At 40.7% G+C, this 21,154-nt stretch overlaps 3 protein-coding genes and 2 non-coding genes across 6 annotated transcripts in view; all 5 read right to left on the minus strand.

The window, feature by feature from the left end:
• Window positions 1-1,816: 1,816 nt before the first annotated feature.
• Window positions 1,817-6,249, minus strand: ppp1r15b (protein phosphatase 1, regulatory subunit 15B). Its single transcript, XM_063899761.1, has 3 exons — window positions 5,832-6,249; window positions 3,551-4,839; window positions 1,817-2,713 (listed from the first exon to the last, which is right to left on the minus strand). The coding sequence occupies exons 1-3, from the start codon at window positions 6,031-6,033 to the stop codon at window positions 2,504-2,506; spliced, it is 1,701 nt and encodes a 566-aa protein (XP_063755831.1). The 5' UTR covers window positions 6,034-6,249; the 3' UTR covers window positions 1,817-2,503.
• An 855-nt stretch (window positions 6,250-7,104) lies between these two features.
• Window positions 7,105-10,190, minus strand: rps13 (ribosomal protein S13). The gene is made up of 6 exons (XM_063899773.1): window positions 10,082-10,190; window positions 9,517-9,565; window positions 9,352-9,430; window positions 8,183-8,352; window positions 7,689-7,789; window positions 7,105-7,180 (listed from the first exon to the last, which is right to left on the minus strand). Exons 1-6 carry the CDS (start codon window positions 10,102-10,104, stop codon window positions 7,147-7,149), a joined length of 456 nt encoding a protein of 151 aa, XP_063755843.1. The 5' UTR covers window positions 10,105-10,190; the 3' UTR covers window positions 7,105-7,146.
• On the minus strand, window positions 7,434-7,561 carry LOC134860763 (small nucleolar RNA SNORA19). The gene has a single exon (XR_010165311.1). It is a non-coding gene; the product is annotated as a small nucleolar RNA SNORA19 (small nucleolar RNA).
• On the minus strand, window positions 8,610-8,738 carry LOC134860756 (small nucleolar RNA SNORA19). Its single transcript, XR_010165308.1, has one exon. It is a non-coding gene; the product is annotated as a small nucleolar RNA SNORA19 (small nucleolar RNA).
• An 860-nt stretch (window positions 10,191-11,050) lies between the features above and the next one.
• The window catches only part of pik3c2a (phosphatidylinositol-4-phosphate 3-kinase, catalytic subunit type 2 alpha), a 48,900-nt gene continuing 38,796 nt past the window's right edge, over window positions 11,051-21,154 (minus strand). For both annotated transcript variants that reach the window (XM_063910227.1, XM_063910235.1), the window contains exons 19-33: window positions 20,827-21,007; window positions 20,616-20,720; window positions 19,669-19,761; window positions 19,200-19,329; window positions 18,289-18,425; window positions 17,157-17,326; window positions 15,774-15,930; window positions 15,523-15,632; window positions 14,405-14,612; window positions 14,181-14,305; window positions 13,883-14,000; window positions 13,719-13,800; window positions 13,431-13,537; window positions 13,188-13,313; window positions 11,051-13,042 (exon numbers count right to left, since the gene is read on the minus strand). In XM_063910227.1, the coding sequence (XP_063766297.1) occupies window positions 12,860-13,042; window positions 13,188-13,313; window positions 13,431-13,537; window positions 13,719-13,800; window positions 13,883-14,000; window positions 14,181-14,305; window positions 14,405-14,612; window positions 15,523-15,632; window positions 15,774-15,930; window positions 17,157-17,326; window positions 18,289-18,425; window positions 19,200-19,329; window positions 19,669-19,761; window positions 20,616-20,720; window positions 20,827-21,007 (2,032 nt within the window). In that variant the 3' untranslated portion in view covers window positions 11,051-12,859. The remainder of the gene's footprint in view (window positions 13,043-13,187; window positions 13,314-13,430; window positions 13,538-13,718; window positions 13,801-13,882; window positions 14,001-14,180; window positions 14,306-14,404; window positions 14,613-15,522; window positions 15,633-15,773; window positions 15,931-17,156; window positions 17,327-18,288; window positions 18,426-19,199; window positions 19,330-19,668; window positions 19,762-20,615; window positions 20,721-20,826; window positions 21,008-21,154) is intronic.

Here is a 21,154-nt window from a genome sequence, read left to right on the forward strand (position 1 = left end):
ATACAAAACATGTCTGTATGTGATTCTTTCTCTCATCATTCTAGATTTTCTTTTGTATTCTGTCTGGACTTTGGTTTGATTGCTTTGTTGAATGTCTGGATGAATGCCCTTGGATGTTGGCGCTATTCCCAGTTTAATTAAAAAAGGATTTTAATTTATTGAAAACAGTTCCTTGAAAATGGATTCCTCTGTTCCTACCAGAGCAGCAGGGTCCTCCTCTGAAACCATCCACACAGAGCCTCCATAACGATGTGAAATATTTCAGGGTTTTTAATATTAAAACATCCCCAAACTGAACTCTTTCTGCGTTTGTTTTTGGACCGCTAACCTCGCCGGTGAACCTTTGTTGTTCTTTGTGCAAGAGCAGCAGGAGATCAATTACATGCACAACAGGAGGGGGGGTTGTGGGGGCAACTTCAGCAGAAGACCCACCGCTGGGCCGACAGAGCAACAGTGTCAGCAATTGCTCACCTTTACACCATGCTTTGTGTGTGTGTGTGTGCGTGTGTGTGTGTGTGTGTGTGTGTGTGTGTGTGTGTGTGTGTGTGTGTGTGTGTGTGTGTGTGTGTGTGTGTGTGTGTGTGTGTGTGTGTGTGTGTGTGTGTGTGTGTGTGTGTTGCTAATTGATTTCATCCCTGTGGAAAGTCATTTCATCATACTTGGTGTTTTTTAACCCTTATCTTACGACAGCCTTACAGCAGTTAGTCTGCACAGAGACACAAAGCCCTCTGGGAAATTATAAGATCCTGAATGTGTGTGTGTGTGTGTGTGAGAGAGAGAGAGAGAGAGAGAGAGAGAGAGAGAGAGAGAGAGAGAGAGAGAGAGAGAGAGAGAGAGGCAAGAGGAAGAAGCCCTAAAAATGAGGAAGAGGTAGTTGAATAATCTCAGAAATGTATGTTGAATATTTCAGATGAGGAAGCATGAATCCATAGAATCTGGAAACCCAATATCATCTTTTTTTTGCAACTCTAGACGATGAGGTTGAAACTGGGCTAAATTTTGCCAAAGTGTACTAATTTTACACAGCCAGGATACATTTAACTGATGTTTAACAGAATCAATGTCTAATTTCCCTGTATTATGTGTCCCATTATTTAGAGACAGGTAGGTAACAAACCGATGCCACACCCCACAGCACTTATAGCCCAAGCTTATTTGCAAAGCCCATCTCTACATAGGCCTTTAAAATATATAAAACCTCACCAGGGAAACAGAGCAGTTAAATACAAGCTACAATTGAACATGGCTGTATTTATATTTCACAAAAATCCTGAATTAGGAAGGTTTTAATGTAGGCATCCTGGCAGGAAGCTGCAGCACTGTGTGTGCGTCTGCCTGTGTGTGTGTGTGAAGCACTAAGAAAACCAGGTAAAGCAGTACCCGGAGTGTCACTGCAGGTGTTTTCCTTGCAAACCTCACGCTGACACTGACTGAACTCACTGGGTGAGGTTAATCCAGTTTATTTGACCATAGTGAGGCGAGGCGCTGACTTCACATGTGACTGTCATCAGATCCCTTTATCAGTTGGCTGTGCTGCATGTCAAGAACATTTCCACAGAATGTGTGAAAAAAATGCTGTCACAGCTGATACGTGCTCTACTGCACACATTTCAGACTTCAGGGAAATCTGACCCAGTGAGGATGGGGGTTGTTTACATCATTCTGGGACCCTGTGTGCTGTTTACTTGCACTCAAAGCAGGAAATGGTAGTTGTGGAAGTTTTTCCAACGTCAGTCTGTCTGTGTTGTTTGCTTTGAGTAGAAAACTTGTCCATCCGGAGCCACGTTGTAAAGCATTGAACAACAGAGAACCGTGATACAGGGTAACACATTTTTATTATTTTGGCAAAGCACCAACCGACAGATCTGCTACAGACGATTTTTGTGACATATTTCGGATCGCATGATGTTACCATGAGAAGCTGAGTGAGTCACAAAGGAAGTGTTTGTATATTTCAAGTGAATATAACAACAAACATAGAAATCTCCACTCAGTGCTATGTGCCATCAAACAAGAAAACTGAAAATATTCCAACAATAACACAGGAATCATACCAAACTTCATTACTAATCATCATGCTTAAACAAAACACTTTGTACTGTCAAACTCTGCTCTCTTACGATACCATCACCTACTTATAGCGTCTAGATTCACCACTGTACTTTTTTTAACATACAAAACACAAACAGAAAAAACCAACTGTAAAAAATGAACAACAAGCTCCATAGGGCATAAATAAGTTACATTACTAGGTCAGTATATAAGGCATACAAAAACAACATTCCACACGTTAATGCTGAGCTTAATATGAGAAAGTGTCAGTGCAACAGTCACAAATGTAAAAAACCTTCTGAGGTACAAGGTTGTTCAACTCGACACCGAACATTGAAGTTGGCCTAACATCAAATTTTCCTAATTGGCCTAAAATCAAAATCACTGTTGCATTGCAACCAATCACAAGTTCTCATCCGAAAAGGAAATAAAACATTCAGTGTTCAGGACTTTATTTCAAGGCACCGTCCCGATACGCCCGCAACTTCTCTCTGTGTTGCTGGGTGAGGCAGTATCCGATGGCCTGCTCCGTTTCCTGGACCCGCCTCCGGAAGCGGTCCCGATCTCGCACCATTTCTTCCCAGTGTCCTTTGCGAGATGCCTGGCGAGCAAACGGCCAGGTGCGCATGACATGGACTTGGACCAGAGGAGAAAATCGCACCTGAAATCCAGAGGGGAGAAGAATTTGAATAAAATTGGTTTAAGTGGTTATGTTTCTAAAAGGTTTTTAACTTGCTACTGATGAAGGGAAGGGATTTCCTATACCTGAGATAAAAGTCACTAAGTAGGTGTTTTTCAGATCTTAGTTCTATATAGGTCAAACCCAATTTGAAAATACCCTACTGATAATTCAGATTCCCACTGAAACCACGTACTTTCCCCTAACCACTGACTCTTTAGGCGTGCAATCAGTCAGACTGCGACTTGTTTTCTGCCTCAGGCTCTATTTCCTGGGTTGGATGAAACAGGGTGTTAAAGGTCTTAGTATTAAAAATAAACTTACCACTTAGCCCACTAAGGAAGTCTAACTCTCTGCTGACTCACATGACTGTCTTAGTCATGACTACCAGCAGTGTTGCTAACCGACAACAAACAACAGCTCATTCTAACACTGAGCAGCGGGCAGGAGCTATCTCACCACAAGAGGTTGCAAAAGGCAGCACTAAGGCACTCCCTGGAAAACGATGTACTCATTTAGAATAAGAGATCACATGCGCTTCAGTATCTATTAATTGAACCAATAATAGTGTCATCCAACCAGGGGCAAAGAGAATCTTTAAGTAAAACTGGAAAACTATTTTCGCTCCTGGGTTTATATTTCCAATAAAAGCTTTTCAGTGTACCATGGGATAAAGTGGAATAGTTACATCTTTTTAACCTTTTGTCTTTTCAATGGCTCTGTTTATACACATTACGCTAGTTTTACATCAAATAAGGCATGGTTACTCCATCTAATCCAGGCTGGCAGTTTATATTTAAATCGTTATTAGATATTGACCTTTTTCTGGGTGCTGCTGCTCTCCTCCTTCTTCTCTGGCGGTGTCTGAGGTGTTTGTCCGGGTTTCTTCCAGGGCACCACGGTCTGCTCTGGATGGGAGTGATGCTTTATCTTCCTCTCCGGCAGTGAGGGCTTGCTGGCTCTGGGTTTTCGAGGTGTGTTTTCACATTTATTTTTCTTGATTGATTGTTTTGTTGTGTGGTGAACTTCGAGGGGATGTGAATCTTCAAACCGAGGTGATGTCGGGGAGCTCTGGAGGCAGGCCTTGAAGTTTAGAGGGTGGTACGGGTCGTCCTTTTGGCAAAGAGATTTCCACAGCTGATCTTCGTCGTCCTCTGAGGAGGGAGGGAAGCCACTCTCTATTTCCTCGGTGTCTGTATCCGACTTGGAGGGCGGAGCAGGAGGTGAGGCCTGTTGTTTGGAGACTGCGCTGGTTGGAGGGGATTTGCTGCTGAATGTGGATGCAGAGAAGCACATGGGATTGTAGGGGTCATTGGGACTGCTGAAGAACTCCAAGAGCCTTTCGTTCTCTTCATCGATGCTGGGACTGGAACTGTCGGAACTGGCCCAGCTGCTCCAGCTGCTCTCGCTGTCAGAACGACTGACCCAGATGTTGAGGCCTTGAGGCCCCAGCATCTCCTCGCTGGACTTGCTCACTGACACGAGGTCAGCGTCACTGTCCGTCGCTTTGCCTTCAATTCTGCCCATGTTTGTGTTTGTTGAAATGCTCGCAGAGAAAAAGAAGGGGTTGTAAGGATCACTAGATTTTGACAGAGACTCCCAAAGCGCTTTACTTTCCTCACTGTCAAATTCCACTATGTTCTGGTCTTCTTCGCTGCTCCAATGGAAACTTTTCTCCTCTTCTGAAGAGTCCCTTTTGTGGACTTTCTCGCTACTTTTGTGGCAGCCGTCGTTGGAGCTGTCGCTACTTGATACAAAGATCTTCCAGTCGCTGGGGAAGCCCATGGTCCAGCTGGATTGGTGTCCCAGAAAGATGCCGTCTTCTTTGCCAGACACAAAATCGTCCACCAGTCCGCAGCATAGGTCGTCAGCGCGCAGGGTGGACAGCAGGGCCTCGGCAGTGGATTTCCCAGCAAAGGAGTCGCCACCGTCAGCGCAGAAGTTAGAGAGGGGATTCGAACCTCCAACGATCACTCCGTTATCTCCGTCAAACAGAGAGGAGAACAGGAAGGACTCTGTGGGGTTTGCAGCCGTGGTCATGTGCTGGATGTGTTGACCCGTCTCGTCTGTGATTCTAAGGTGAACCTCAAACCTGAACATCTGGAAAACTGGAAAATAAAGAGGAAAACGGTTTTAGTGGATTTAAATTTGAAAGCTGCAAGAATTTACATCTGTTAAAATATGATCTCCTTAATATCTATTACACTCACTCTAAAAATCATCCTTCTGTTCTTTGCTTCTTCAATAATTATTTTTGATTCAAATTGTAAAAAGTATTTCTAAAATCCACCTGGGAAAATTGATCTGTCTTTAAGTGTAGCAGTAATTTTAGAGTTGTATAAGTTAATGTTTAACCCAACATGATACCTGCTTTTGAACTGTGAATCCTGACAACAGAGAAGTCGGTAACAATTTAAAACATAACAATTCCACAATATAAAACTCACTATGTAGCACCATGTGGTATTTAGAGGGGAAAGTGATAGACTACTACAAAATACAAACATAAACCAGGTCATTTTGAGAAAAACATGGGATAAACTAAAAACATGATTATTACATTGTTCAAGGATTCAAAGGCATTATAGCAGCCACAGTGCATTTAGGGAAATGAACAGCTTAAGTCCCAAGCTCCTTCAAAAATGCTACATAAATGCAAATAATGCCGAAGAGGAAGTCATCTTTATGTACAATAAAATACAGTAAGGTAAATGTTGGAGTGAATGGTGGAAGTGAGCAAGTATACAGGATACTATAAACATGTATAATAGAATAAGATACACGTAAAATTAAATATTGTACAGTGGAATAAATACTGCTTGCTGTAGTGATAAATACATGTTCTTTAATCTCAACGTCAAAAATAGCTGTAGTTAAGATTAGGACATTAATCCGAAAATAGATAACTAGTCAAAACACACCGAACTGTAACCGTAGAAGGCATAGGGGTTATTATGATGAAGCTACGTCACATGTTTAACCGTAACGATGTAGACTCAACGGTTTCTGGACTTTTGAAATGTACGTAAACAAGTCCCAACGGTTAACGTTTAAAACTACACCACCCAAATTAACGTGTTTGATTATACTTTTTTCTCACCTGACATGAAGGTGTAGTATATGACCTGAACCAGAAGTCGAAGCTGTTCCCACATCACGGTGAGTAGCTGTTTAGTCCAAGGCAGAAGCGCCATCCCTCCACAGCCGAACCTCTCCATCGCTGCCCTTTCAGAACCCCTCTCCGAACCAACCGTCGTAGCCATTTTGACTTCTTCTTTAATCATGACGGTTGATGTTGACATAAAATCCTCACGTATTTTGGTACTCCTCGTCAAAAACCAACAGATTTTGCGTAGTTGTCAGTGACAGGTATGCGTCGATATGCTGTCGCTTCATCTTCCGGTAATTATGTGCCATTTTTTTTTTTGTTGCTTTCCTTCGTCAAATACTCTCAGGTATTTTCTCCATGTTTTGTTCTGTCTTCGTTGTTGTAGTAGAGTTGAATGTCTACGGATTGCAACACCACTCGCTTTATATAGACAGCGTGACGTGAGGCGGAGCTGTGATTGGGCACAACGGCTGTCATACATCACGCAAACCACACCTCACGTAACAAAACTCCTCCCAAGCGTTACGTCAAATGTGACGCATAGAAATTGCCCGTAAATTCCACCGCCATCAGGCAGTCGCTGTATACATGTGAACAGCCTTCCGGGAAAACACTTTTTATAAACTCTCAATTCACGTGATGAGCATGATGTGAGAATGAAAACTTGATGTGACCCTCGACTTTAGAGATTACTTTTGTTTCACTTTCCCCATGAATTAATGTCTGCCATAATGAATTTACCAACAGCACAATTAACAAATCTATACAACTTCACTTAATTGTGTTTTGTCAGATAGTTTACACTTAAGCTTCTATTTTGAGATGTTTATATTGTTCATTTCCTCATATACTCAACTTATGTGGAATAGTTTTACATGCTGCAGAATCAGAAATACTATATCACAACTGGGATTTTTTTTTTTTTTTAAATTGCAGCAGCCAAATACAAAAAGCAAAAGAAATGAGAAATAATCTGAACTAAAACTAAAAATGAGAAATATAAAAATATACAAAGGCAATGAAATGGAATATTAAATCAGTATAATGTAAATGTACAATGTTAAGTGTGAAGGTGTGCATGTTGAGTCCAGTTAACAGAGGCTACGGAGCAGTGAGCTGTCGGCCAGCCAGAGGTGAATTATTGTACAGAGTTAGGCAGGAAGGTTCTCCTGTACCTATACATCTTATATTCTTAATAAATTGTCAATTCATCTCAAACAAGATCAGTAAAACACTTTGTAAACAACAAAAGACAGGAAAAGAATTTCCAATTTAACTCTTTTTATTAATCCAAAATGTGTAGCGTTTATGCCACCAGAGCAGAAGCTGTAGAGGACTCACTGTGAACAAAGGAAACATACCATTAGGAGGAGCACTTCTGAAAATTACTAACTATTATTTTTAACATACATCTAACGAAAGGGAGTAAAAGTATTGTCTACATAAAATCTTGTTCTGTGTCATTTTACCCCTTTTTATTATTTTAAACAATACCAATCCAGATATTTAAATAAATGATGTAAATTAATCTACAAAATGGTCCAACGCCTTAAATGTTACTGAATATTGTAGATAACACAAAACATCTAAGTTGATTGTGTGAAGGGGACTGGCAGTAGTGGCACAAGTAGCCGCTCTGCTAATTTACCTCCAGTTTTTCTAGCACAACAGAAATATCACTACTCTCAATAAAGAGAAGAGCAGGACAATGATTTGTGCCTCTACACAGGTGTAAGCAGACCATTTAGTAACAAGTGTAAGACATGATTGAGTTTAGCATGTCATAACAGATTGAATTAACTTCTCAAATCAAAAAAGGAAAGCTTCCCAGGCAGAAGCAATACTTACTACTTCCAGTTGGGGGCCAGTACTCTCTTGGTCTTGTAGTAACGGGCCAGCCTGTGGATCCTGCTCTCGGTGAGAATCAGGCGGAACTTGGCATCCTTGTCCTGTAAGAATAGTAACAACGTTAGTATGAAGTGTAACAAACCTTTAAATGTACATAAACCCAACTCGAGCAATATTATTGCCTATACCAAGAGCACATTCACTAACGATTCAAGTTTCTTTGAATTTTATTCCTTAAGCACCATGTTAAAGCATAGTGACTCATTTCACAAACAAAGTGGAAGATGTAATTACAAGTTATTTTTTAGCCTGCTACTCACTTGTATGCTAGAGATGTACATCCAGAACACTTGTACAATGTTACATGGAGTCATAAAACAGACTTTGCAAACCCCCAGGTAACAGCAGCAAACTACACCACATTCTAGGACCTGTTCATAGTACTGTGTTTTTTTAAAGGGATCCATTTCTGTTGATACATTGTTTCTTTATACCTTTCTGTTTCTCTCCAGATGCTTCCTGATGGCCACAGCCTTCTTGATAAGGTGGTAGAGATCCTCGGGCAGATCAGGGGCCAGACCTTTGGTCTTAAGGATCCTCAAGATCTTGTTTCCGGTGACGAAACGCACCTGGGCAACACCATGGGAATCCCTCAGAATGACACCTGGACAAAGCAAGAAACACTTTAAACTTAGACAAACCATTTACTTAACGCATTGTCAGGCTACTGAGAACATATAAATCATTCATAAATATTCATACAAAAAGCTAAGGGAATGCAATAATGTGTTGTGAAAAGAAAGACAGCTTATGACAATGACATTTAGCTGGTGCAAAGCTAAAATAAAGCCTAAAATATTCCCTTCAAACATTAAGAACTTTCTCAAAACTGACTACTTTATTGTGCAGCGGTACGCTTGTACATGTATAAAGGGGACTGGCAGTAGTGGCACAAGTAGCCACTCTGCTAATTTACCTCCAGCTTTTTATAGCACAACAGAAATATCACTACTCTCAATAAAGAGAAGAGCAGGACAATGATTTGTGCATCTTCACATGACATGACACTCAATGTAATGCACCATGATGTAATGCACCACAACGCATTCAGATGAAGATGTCTCATAAAAAAATATGGCATGTCTTGATTTGGGTCAGATAAGTGCCTAACTTTCTCTATACACTTGAAAAGTGATAATGCAGGTTTATTAAGTTCAGAAAAAGGTGCCTCTCAGTCTAGTAATGATATTTTAATAAGATTTAACATGCAACATGGCATACAGTTCTAAGAAAGAAAAGAAAAGCAACAATATAAAACACATTCAATCAATATTGGCTTTGTCTAACTTATGACTTGATTGAGATTTGGAATAAGAATGAGTCTACTAGATGCCTGGTTGACTTGATTTTTAAACATTTAAAGGCAGTAAATGTAAACTTGGTGTTGCTAGAATTCTTTTACACCGTTGCCCCATTTAAAAACGTGCTGACCTAAAAAAAAAAAAAGGTCTCTAGTTGTCCATGTGTACTGTTTCACAACTGAGGATAACTGCAGCATGCATGCAAATTAAACGTTACAGTTAAAACCCGTTCAAGCAATTTGTGTGTTCATTTATACAATATATAAACACATTTCTAGACCTTGGGCCTGATAGAAACTTACCAATCTGAGAGGGGGTCAGGCCCTTTTTGGCCAGCTTGAAGATCTGCTCTTTGACATCATCAGATGTGAGTTTCAGCCACTGCGAAAAATAATTAAATGATTGATAAATAGATCAAATCGCCTAAGAAACATTAAGATACTCAAATACAGATTTGGTATACTTACAGTGGGAACACTGCGCCTGTAAGGCAGAGCTGACTGGGACAAGCCCTTTCTGTAATAAAGAAAGGCATGCGACTAGTTAGATACGAAAGCAAACATTACAGGCATTAATAAAAGCTATAAAAAGGAAAAAAGGTCTAGCTTCTATCTGCACACCTGATGAAGGGTGATGGCTGTGCTAACGTTAGCTTTGAACTCGTGTCGGAGATAACTTATCTAGATATTTACGATAATAACTTTAATTAAAAGGGTTTAATTTCTTATTCAATTACATTTGGAAAATGTGCGTGTGTGTCGTTAATGTGACATATCTTACTGTCTAACTAAAGGCTTAATCAGCAACAACGTTGTTAGCTGGCTTTGCTACTCGCTAATGCTAACATGCTAGCAGGAGAAGGATGTCGATGTGAGCGTGCGATAATTTAAGTTAATTCTTCCTTTCAACGCTTAATTAAAGAGCTCTATTTGGTCCTCGTACGTCCATAACACGTTTACAAACTCTACCGTGTCGTAAAAAACGATCTGTAGACACATTATTTGAACTTTAAATGATAAAAAGAGAGCTCACCCGGGAGCGTGCATGCGACCCATGATGGCGGTGGAGGAAGAGAGGCCGCACACGCGACAGAAGACGGTATTTTTGCGCCTGCGCCGGATGTGACGCAATGACGTTGGACTAAATATTGACGCGAGTTAGAAATAGTTATTAACTGCAAATACAAAGTAGTAGCATAACTCAGTAAAATAACGAGTCACTAAAGTTGTGTTGGTAAATGTACAAAGTATAATATGTGCTTCTAAAATGTAGTGGAGTAGAAATTTAAGTAGCATATACCGGAGAAAAAAGAACATCCCACAACTGACTATAAAGGAGGGTAAACGTTATTATAGCTTTAACTATTAATGAACAGTTTAGAACACAATTCGTACATTATACAACTTTGAATCATCTCAGCCAAATGTCACATTAATAAACCTAAAGACCCATCATAGTAAATCTTCATTTTAAGTATTTATGAATGCAATGAAAGATAACACGTATAATATTCAGCACACTACAACTCCCAACTCCTTAAATATTCTTAATTTGTGTTAATGCCAGAGTGTAACTGTCTGAATCTTTTTCTTCTTTATGACATCATTTATTCAAACCCAAACTCTGGGTGAATAATGGGAATTTGTTATTGCACCATTTGTTTAAACTTATCCTCATAAAAGGTGACAAATTGAATCTCCATCAAATTGATCATTTGATTTTGTCATCAAAGGATCAATTGGAGTTGCATCAAAGTATAAGAAGGCACATTTTCTCATAAAGTTTGACATGGTCATGTAGATGTATTGTGCTTTAATCCTGGTGGAATTCACTGAATAGCCCTCCTCAGTCTGTTTTACATATACATATGTCGGGTTCGAATGAATTGTGTTTAATTTATATATAAGAATTGTCTCTACGGTCAGAAAATAAAGTAGAAGCAGAAAATAAAGAGTGTGTAGTACATCTTTATACAACAAACAAACAAGGAGTCACATCCAATTTGTTCCAAAAACATTTAATTTGCTTCAGGAAAGAGGGATTACAGTACACACTGATCCATTCGGGTTACAGGTCACCAATTAATAATAAATAACTGGCCATGTTAATACAAACTCTGCTTGCTTTCTTTGTACAGTCACTAAAAGAGTGGATCAAGTCAATAATATTCATAGTGTGAGTGATGCTCTTAGATCATAGTTGTCTTGAATATCTTATCTTTTCAGTTACATTTCATTTCTTTATTAAACATTAATAACAACTTTAGATTTATAGTTAGCGAGTGGAAGCAGCTCAGAAATTTGTTCCCTTTTTGTGAAGATGTTAAGTCAAAGTTGCCTTTTCAGCGTCGATCTGAGTAAGGTTTGCTCGAAATGTCCTCACAATTCAGAGTGTTTTTGACCTTAAATATCATATAAACATGGATGTGGACTTCACTGGCAGTTCTGAACATGTTACCCAGTTACTCATAATGGCGTCATTACACCACAGTGTGGTATCGCAGCTCAGACTGCCTCCCGTCCAGACTCCAGTTTTAACTCAGTCCCTAAACTGCGTTTTGAAAAGTCTGAATTATGGTTTCGAACCACCTGAAGGAAACACAGAGCTGTCTTTTAATCAGCGTCATCAAGCAACCATGATTTCTTCATCCAGAGCGTGACCCAATGCTTATTATACAAGTTCCCCTTTACTGTTTGCTGTGTGAAAATAGTCAAGTAAGAACATGAGAGAAAGACCTGGTAGTGTGCATTTAGTGGCAGCCCACTCTTACAAAAACCTTCAGACCTGCTCTGGCAGAACTACTGCGTATCTTTAAAGAATATAGATTTTTCTTTAATAAGGACATATCACATTGTAAATAAAATATATATAGCAATAAGGCCAAGTTGAGCATTAAAAAGGGATTGTGAGCACAAGCCAAGGCACCCTGTTCAGCTCCCTCCTTGGGAGAGTGGTTTGATTTGCCGTCCTTCTCATTACTTTTGGCACTCTCTGGGGGAATCATAAGGTCACTGTTGATTTCCTGGAATCTCATGTGTTGGACTACTCTACCCAGAAGTGTCTGCTGCAAAGCAGGTAACCCCGACGCCTCCTATCTGTCTATGTAGAAAATAAACAAGGAAAATGTAAAAATGAGCCCCCTTTCTATTCCTTAAAAAATAAACGTGTCAATCTATATATACTCTTCTGAAAGTAAGCCATTTTGGTCCTCTAATATCAAAATGTACAAAACATTACAGCTCTTTGTTATAGTTTGGGAAAGAGAGAGACAAAATAAGTGAAGATTGTTTGTCACAGAAACAATCTTGTTTAGTTAGAGATGGAAAGAGAGGAGAGCAGGCCCCCCCCCCATTTGAGGGTTTTTGAAACAGTCGCCCTTCTTAGGGTGCGTCAGGAGGAGTCTGCATTCATGTCATATGGGAATCACCACTGCAGAAACATCATCACTATTATAAGCAATAACTCGGTGGGAGCAGCCTTGATGACATTCTTTGACTGAGGTTGTGACTGATCAGTATGTACAGAGTTTTTAAGCAACAAGCGAGCTGTAGCCTGCCATGAAGTATTAACAGTCCATTTGGTTTATTAGGTTTAAAATCAATATCACTGCTTATACCTTAAATCTTATTATGTCAGAAGAATAGTATGTCCATCTCTTTTACGAGTTCTGAAGTAGTATTTTCATGAACCATTAAATACAGTGACTAGTATTTTCAGGTAAGGCTGCGTCTGCCGCCTTCCCATATGAAGTGAATGCAGTTATTCTGGAGACACAGAGTCATTCCCCGCTCCGGGACAGGCAGGTGGGTTTCAGAAGTACGGGACAGCCGTGAGTTTGTACCACTTGACCGTCTCCTTGCTGAGGTCAAAGTCTTTGAGTCTGAGCGTTATCCCGCCCAGGAAGTAGTTCTCACGCAGCGACTCGGCACTGAGCACGCTCAGTTGAAGCTCCCGCAGACCCAGGGTCTCTTTGCTGTAGCCGCTGTACACCAACTATGGAGGAAGAGGAGGGGGAGTGAATAAGGAGTCCTGTTGGCATTGAGTTCTTACTTGGGTTCACGAAATCATGGTTCTTGACTTTGGGGATATAACATCAAGTATAAAAAGGCAGGCACATTTTTTTAAAGAACTTCCTAACCATCTCATTGAAAGTAGGGTTCCTGGTTTTCCTCGAGATCTTTGTCTTGCGTTTGGAGGTCTTGTGTGGATCTGGAAGCAGGTAGGTTTTCACATATGGGTTGGGATCGGTTCCATCCTCAGAAACCTAAAAGCAAGCAGAGACATAATATGAAAAAAGATAGATAAACAAAACAAGTGGAACTAAATAACCATCTGACAAAGCTGTGAATGGGCCTCTGTATTAAATTATGTCTGTGTTTACCAGATCTCTGATGTGCATGACCATGATGAAGAGGTTGCTGTTCCTGTAGGAGATCGAGAGCTTCACTTCTCCTTCCACCCGACCTGAGGTGGGACTCAGAGGAGGCTCTGCAACACATACAATCATCACAATCAGGAAACAAAACAAAACAAAAACAAAGGAAGGTAACACCACATCCACTCTCTTAGGTAAAAAGTATTTGTTACCCAATAAATGACACTTCATACAGTATCATACAGTGAGTCTGAAACTTCAAGAACGGGAGTGAAAAGTGCAGGTTTTATTTACCAAGTGCTTTCGGCGTGGCATCTAAACCTTCTGTCTTGTCATCCCGTGCAATTGGATGAAAGTAGGTGTACACCAGGTCACACTGGAGACAGAGAACATGAGGTTACTTCCTTGACCCGTACCTAACATTGTTCTGCTGGGAGTATCTGTTTAAATATGTGTACCTGTGTGACCTCTGTGGAGCTCCTCAACAGGTTGTGCACATAGTTGTTGAGCTCCAGCTTCCTCTTGGCTGCCACCTCTTTGATGTGGGTGCGGCCGAGAACCATCTTGTTAGGGAAACTGAAGATAGGAAAAAGAGAGACAAGGTTAATTAACAACTTCACAAAATCTGATTTTACTCTCCTTTAAGAAAAGCACTGACGTAGCGTCTCAGACGATCAAAAATGGAAGTTGAGAAGTTAATTATTTGCTTTTGGTACAATTCAACAGAAATGCTGAGAGTCAGGTGTCATGATTTACCTGGGCAGCTTCCACAGAGGGAAGAGGATGGTCAGTTTGTTGTGGAGCTCCTGGAACTCATCGAAAGTGCGAAAGAGAAACTGGGGCTCCGTCTGAGCTTCCCTCAGGATCCTCACCACATACGTCTGCAGAGAGAAGACAGGCAGGGGGACAAACGTGGAGTCAGGGGTGAGAGCTTTTCTAAAATGTACATCCAGAGAATTGACGGAGCGTGACACACTCACGTAGTGCTTGTCGGGGTTGTATCTCTTCTGGAAGGAGAAAATGGATGCGTGGAGGATGCGGCCCTCCTGCTTCATGGTGTACGTCTTCGGGGAGAAGGACAGGATGGGCTCGTCGTTGGCCGGCAGACCGGAGAACCGCAGCTGGGCGAGGTTGTGGATGAAGAAGTTGAACTTGGTCGCCACGCTGCCCAGACTGGACTCTATCAGCCTATAAACATTATATTAGAGAAACATTTTGTATGATTTTTGATATATTGATACAGGAGAACTTTGTTTCTTTTCGTTATTCCTTTGTTATAAAGTGCTATTTTTTATTATTTTATTATTTATTATTTCAGCTCGTAAGCTGCTGCAAGTTCAATCGCTGGGTTTGAGTCATTCAATGCAGTGTTATAGCTATAGCATATAATATTGATTGATCACGTCAGTGGTGAACCAGGCAAAATGTGATTTGAATGGAGATCATCTGCTGTACAGCTTTAATCTACTTTTAATAAATGCTTTTTCAAGTTTCACCTCCCTCCTCGGAGTACATTCGGTCTTTACCAAAGGTTAACATTTTAGAAAAAAGTCAGAAATAAGATATTCTTGCAGATTAATTGGCTTAAGAACTTGGTGGACTGAATAAAAAGCCACTTAAAAAGTTAAAACTAAACATGAGGTGAAGGTGAAACAACTGTCTGTAGGTTTTTATCTTTTTATCTTAAAGCTGTTATACAAACAAACTTAGTTTACAATCCAACCCGACTGGTTCTCGAAAGGCAAGGCTGCCCTTGATACTATTTGTAGTGTTTCAGGAGCTTTCAGATTCTGTAATGCAAGACAGCAGCTATTATCTTTCTTGCTGTGCGTATGGCGCCACCTGGTGGACTGCCAGTGAGTAGCAACATAAAAAAGAAAAGATTAAATAACAGCTGTGGCCAAAATAGCAGCTGTGCACATGGGAATACTTGTCAAATATAAAAAAAACACCATTACTTCTCACTTATTTAGAATTTCCAATGTTGACAATTGAGTAATTCAGTTTAAAGTTAGCCCAAGCTGCCAATTTCTTTTACTTTAGCTGACAAATAGTTATTTTTGATCAGCGCTGGGAGAACAGGAGTTGATGTGTTTACCTGGTGAAGAAGATGGTTGCCTCAGCATCTGTGTTGTGCGGCTGCAGGGCGTCAAACACATACTTCAGATCCTGAGAGCCCGTCAGCTCCGGGAGGCCGGAGGACGTCATCTACAGCACACATCAAACCATCAAACCATTAATTGCCCATCATTTTGTACAGTAACAATACATCTGACACCATAATTTGTACCTAATCTCAAAATATACACATATTAATTAATGTTGGGTGTTATATATATTGTGCCTTACCAGTGACAGCAGGTTGAGGAAGAGCCCGGAGTGTTTGCGGATGAGGTTGTAGGCCTGGCAACACAAATCCACAAACAGCTGGAAGCGGCTGGTGGGTCGCTCGCCTCCGTTGATGACATACGCCATGTCAGAGGTCAGAACGAAAGGAGCGCGGTCCCTGAAGGGAGACAAGGAGAGGAGATATAAATGAATCATGTGAGCAAAGTTAGTCAAGAAGTTTTAATCAGTGGGAAAATATGCATTAGAGAGTGAATGCACAACTCTAAAACTGCCACAGGGTCAGCCTTGAGTTACTACAGAGCCTCTGAATATTTCAGTCGATGTGCGAAGAAGGTAAAAATAGAATTGCATAGTTGTAGAGCTATGACCCACTTCATGCCAGAAAATAATGAACATTAATCTTATAGAGTAGAAAACCCCACACCCAAAATCCAGGCTCCCTCAGAGCAGTCACAGTAGAATTCTTAGAAACTAATAAAGGTCCATGTGTCCTTAGATCTGTTACACAACTGCATTTGTTGATTTTTATACAGCCGCTGAAAAAATTGGTGTTGGAATTCAACAGTCACTGGAATGGCTGCCATACATGTAGAGATAAAGATTTAAGAAACATTTGGAGTGGGCTCTTAATTTTTTCCGGAGCTGTATGTATATTTCCAGAAATGATTGCAAAGACAATATTACTGTAATTCTAATGCCATTTTATGCCACGGATGTAATGAATATATGATGGTATAATAACGTAAGCATATTATTAAAGAGTAATAAAGGGACTTTTAATTCTTGAGAATATAAAGACATTTAAATTGGAATAAAAATCAATCAACGTTTATTTATATAGCCCAATATCACACATTTTACATTTGTCTACTGGACTTTACAGTGTGTACAGAATAAGACACCCTCTGTCCTTGGACCCTCACACAAGGAAAAACGATGTGCAATTGATGTTGTGTGTAAATTCAAAGATAATAATGAATATAAAACCATACGACAGAAACTAAAACAAAGAATAATAAAGTGGACTTTTGGGCTCTGTTGACAAAAAACTGCACCTATGTTCTGGTGCTTAATTGTCTGATTCATTGTGACAGGTCTGCAAGTACTGAAGTATTTCTGGTCTAATATTGTACACGAGCACAAAGCTAAAGTGTCCATGTTCTCATCACCTATTAGATAAGGTACCGATGGAGTTAAGTTTCTTTATGATTTTGTGTTAGCTATCTGGTACGTGACTCCTACTATCTGAAAATGAGCTGATAAAAAAATCGGATGACAGTGCACTTCCTGATACACCCTTAAGGACAGACCTTTAAACACTGACCTCGAACCAAAGCTTTATCTGACAATCACGAGATAAAGAGCATTTAATCTGATTCTCACCTTTTGAAGCTGCCAAACATCTGGGCGTGTCCCAGGAACTTCCCGAAGTCGATGTGGAACATGTGACCCGTGGAGCGCAGCATGATGTTGTCGTTATGACGATCACAGATGCCCAGAACGTACGTGGCCACACAGCACCCTGCACACGAGTAGATGAAGTTCTCTGACGCCTAAAAGTTGAGCAAAAAGAGAGAAAGTGTGACACAAAGAAACAAGTTCAGAACAGGGGATACGTAGCGAGGGGCTCAGGCTGTAGGTATGGTTCTGTTGAGCTTCATACAGCAATGATGTAGTGTAAGTGGAGGGCAAACATGTCAAATGCTTGAGAAGGAAGTGAACTTTCAGACCAGAAAGACCTCATGTTTTACTTACTTTTCCAGATATTTGAAGCAAAACCAGAAACTATAAGAGTTTTATAGACTTTACAGGTCGTCAAAAACATCAGAGCTCTATATACATAAATATCTGATGACTAGAGCTGAGAAATAAGTTCGATAAACAGTCAGACAATTTCAATTATCTGCAAATATTATTTCCCCTTAAGTGTTAATATTTCCAGATTCTCTCCTCCTTTACGATAGTTAATAGACAATTTCCTGACTTGTTAAGACACAAAAAGACATTTGAGAACAGCTGCTAGGGATTTGGGGAAAAGATTATTGATGTTTTTCACAATTTCTTGTCTTATTTGATAGAAAACTAATAGATTAATCAAGAAAAGAACCAACGGATTAATGAAAACAACGGTTCGCTGATGACAGGTTTATTCCTGTGTCCTGCTGGAGTTCAGGGTCAAACCTTGAGCAGCACATTACACGGGTCAGAGGTGTGGAGTACGGTTTCACATTTATAGGAGTCAAAGGGCGTACCACGACTATAAACTTCAAACATTTTACCAACTGTGTGTTTTTCACTCCAAGCCATTGTGTCAAAGTAAAGTTACAGCTATAATATTTAAGCCTTTTAGGTGTTAACACCGTAAAAGATTAGAAGCCGCTCAGAGGTCTTACTGAGATCCATAATATTTATGAAACCCCTGCTTTCTGAGAGATAAATAATAGTTTCCCTGGTTTTTTCTTGTTGTGTTTGAAGTGCTTTTACCTTTTAGCACGTACGCTTTCTGTGTTTGTACCTTCTCATACTCATCCTCTGCAGGGTTGTACTTGCGGAGCCACTCGGCCAGCGGTTTGTCTTTGAAGGACCCGGTGACGCCGTACTCCACCTGGATCTTTCTCAGGGTGTCGGAGGACGGCACCAGCTCCACCATGCCTTTAAGAAACATCACAACTCGTATAAACACAATTACAGTCAGCTCTTTCACTTTTAAATACTGGACTGCCATGGACGATTGGAATATGTCAAGTAGTCATAACCTATAAACGTAGCTCGTGAATAACAATCCGTCTTTAGGGTAAAGTCGGTTTAGATTTCAGGACAAGATGTGTGAATGATTCCTGCTGTGCCTTCTGACTGCAGCTGAACACATCCTTCTTTTAAATGACCACCTCAGTGAACAGCTCATCTGCTCTTCCTGTTGCCATATGTTTTAATTTCAGAGAGAAAGGTCATTTCCTCTTTAGACCAGTGTAGAAACTATACATATCTTTGTGCTACAATAACAAGGCAACGGTAATCTTTTAAGGCATCTTCTTACCATACTTAATATTTGTACTGTTAACTTACTGTACTTCTATGTGTATGTACATTTTCTAATATGTAATATAACTTGTATACAGTTTTATCTGTTCATTTGTTTATTAAAATAGCAATTTTAAGTGCAGTAGTTACACTTCTTCTATAAATAAATTCTTTGGCCATCACCGTCCAGCTCTTAAAACAGGATTTATTGCAGGACTGCTGTATCAGACTGCATTAATGATACCCAAGTGTATTTAATAAATGTATTTTTTGTGGCTCAATGCAAGTGTCCTAAATCTCTTAGGTTTATCCAAATCGGGAGGCTTCAACCAAATCTACCTACGGGTATAAATAAATAACCTGAACTTCACATGTAAATGGGGCCTGTCTGTGTTTTCCCGTCACCTTTGTCCTTGCCGGTGGAGATGCATTTGAAGTTGACGATACGCAGGTCTAGCCCCTCCTGCAGCCAGATGCGGTCCATGATGCGGATCATCTGAAGAGCCAGCATGTCCTGCCTCAGGTCCTCCCCAACCTGACACACACACACACACACACACACACACACACACACACACAGAGACTCAAGTTACACCAAGACCCTGCACCTTTATTATTATTGTTTGGATTTCACTTCATCCACCAGGGGGCGCAGTGTTCAGAGGAGAAGCATGTAAACAACAGTTGGGAGCAACAAATTCTATGAACCAAATAACAACAGAGAGTAAACGAGTGGAGCGTGTGGAGGATACACAAGAACCAGTTTTTTTAGGTTCCATATAATGATGGCTGTTCATGTAGTGTGTGCATTGTTAGGCGTTTCTATGCACAGTTGTAAATATAGTGTGTGTGTGTGTGTGTGTGTGCACAGTACCTTGAACATCACATTGATCTCTTCTCCCAGTGGGTCGGCGTTCACCAGGGCCAGCTTGAGAGGAACTGCGTTGGAGTTGAAGAAGGAGCAGGCCTACACACACACACACACACACACACACACACACACACACACACACACACACACACACACACACACACACACACACACACACACACACACACACACACACACACACACACACACACAGTATAAATCATGTTCTGCACCGCATTATGCTGTTTTGTTATTTTTTTTAATCTGTACAACATTATTTCATCATGTCTTTCTTATTGTTTTCTTTGTATCCTAGTTTTTTAAATATGTTTTTTTAATGCTACTAATTATTTTGTCTCCCCAACCGAAAAACACTACATACTGCAAGTCATCATATCACCATGCAAGACAAATTACAGCATGATCAAAACATCTGAGGAAAATCAAAGTCATGTCAAACAGGGTCTACCTTAATATACCATTTAAACTATAATCGTCTCTATAAAGCCTGAGGTTCACTAATGAAAGAAAGCTTCTTTATCGCGCACATTTTCTGAAGAATGGGACTGTGGAGAATACACCAATGCATGAGTTTCATACGTTGCTGAAAGTGTCCCGAGTTCATTTCCTCAGTGGTTTGAACAACAGAGGTTCTACAAAAAGTCTGTGGCCTATTTGGTTTTTCCTGATCAACTGACGGACAGATCTTTTCTGCTGCCCTGTGTATTTCTCTGCCATGTTACAGTTAAGCATCAACTCCTGCTCATTCTGGGAGGGTCAGATATTACAGTGTGATGAGGAGAGAAGGATAGAGGACTGACCTGAATACAAGCATAAAATAAAACTGTATATGACTACTACGACTTGAGACTGCTGAATGTGTGTGTGTGTGTGTGTGTGTGTGTGTGTGTGTGTGTGTGTGTGTGTGTGTGTGTGTGTGTGTGTGTTACCTTAATGTTGAGCTCCTTGGCCACCAGACTGGGGCAGAGGGGCAGCCGACAGCTGTTCCTCCCGAAGAAGTTCTGAACGTTTTCCAGACCCTCCTGCAGCGCCACCTGAACACAGAGGAATGAAAAACATACATCAAAATTTCCAACACACAGACACAATAAAGTACCGTTCAATATATTCAGAATTCCACACACACACACACACACACACCTGTCGTGTGGAGCCCCCGGCCTGTCGGACCCTCTCGGCCACGGCCCCCAGCAGAGTGACGAGGTGGGTCTGCTTCTCCAGTTCGGCCCTCAGCTTCACCCCGCACAGACACAGCAGCGCACCCAGCACCCGCTCATAGCGCCTCCCCCAGGCGGGGTCCTGCACAGCATCCTTCAGCAGCCTACACACACACACACACACACACACACACACACACACACACACACACACACACACACACACACACACACACACACACACACACACACACACACACACACACACACACACACACACACACACACACCAAAGTGGTTTAACTCATGTG

The sequence above is a fragment of the Eleginops maclovinus genome, chromosome 2 (assembly GCF_036324505.1).
Source record: "Eleginops maclovinus isolate JMC-PN-2008 ecotype Puerto Natales chromosome 2, JC_Emac_rtc_rv5, whole genome shotgun sequence".
Classification (NCBI taxonomy): Eukaryota; Metazoa; Chordata; class Actinopteri; order Perciformes; family Eleginopidae; genus Eleginops; species Eleginops maclovinus.

Bases quoted from the DNA above. Each gene is read 5' to 3' on its own strand.
- rps13 (XM_063899773.1), bottom strand. From the start codon at position 10,104: ATGGGTCGCATGCACGCTCCCGG. The intron at 9,431-9,516 runs GTAAGTATACCA...TATTTTTCGCAG, and splicing joins ACAGGCGCAGTGTTCCCACT to TGGCTGAAACTCACATCTGA. The intron at 7,181-7,688 runs GTAAGTATTGCT...CTTTGTTCACAG, and splicing joins CTGGCCCCCAACTGGAAGTA to TGAGTCCTCTACAGCTTCTG.
- ppp1r15b (XM_063899761.1), bottom strand. From the start codon at position 6,033: ATGTCAACATCAACCGTCATGATTAAAGAAGAAGTCAAAATGGCTACG. The intron at 4,840-5,831 runs GTGAGAAAAAAG...TTTATTTTCCAG, and splicing joins ATACTACACCTTCATGTCAG to TTTTCCAGATGTTCAGGTTT. The intron at 2,714-3,550 runs GTCAATATCTAA...TCTGGATTTCAG, and splicing joins GCAGCAGCACCCAGAAAAAG to GTGCGATTTTCTCCTCTGGT.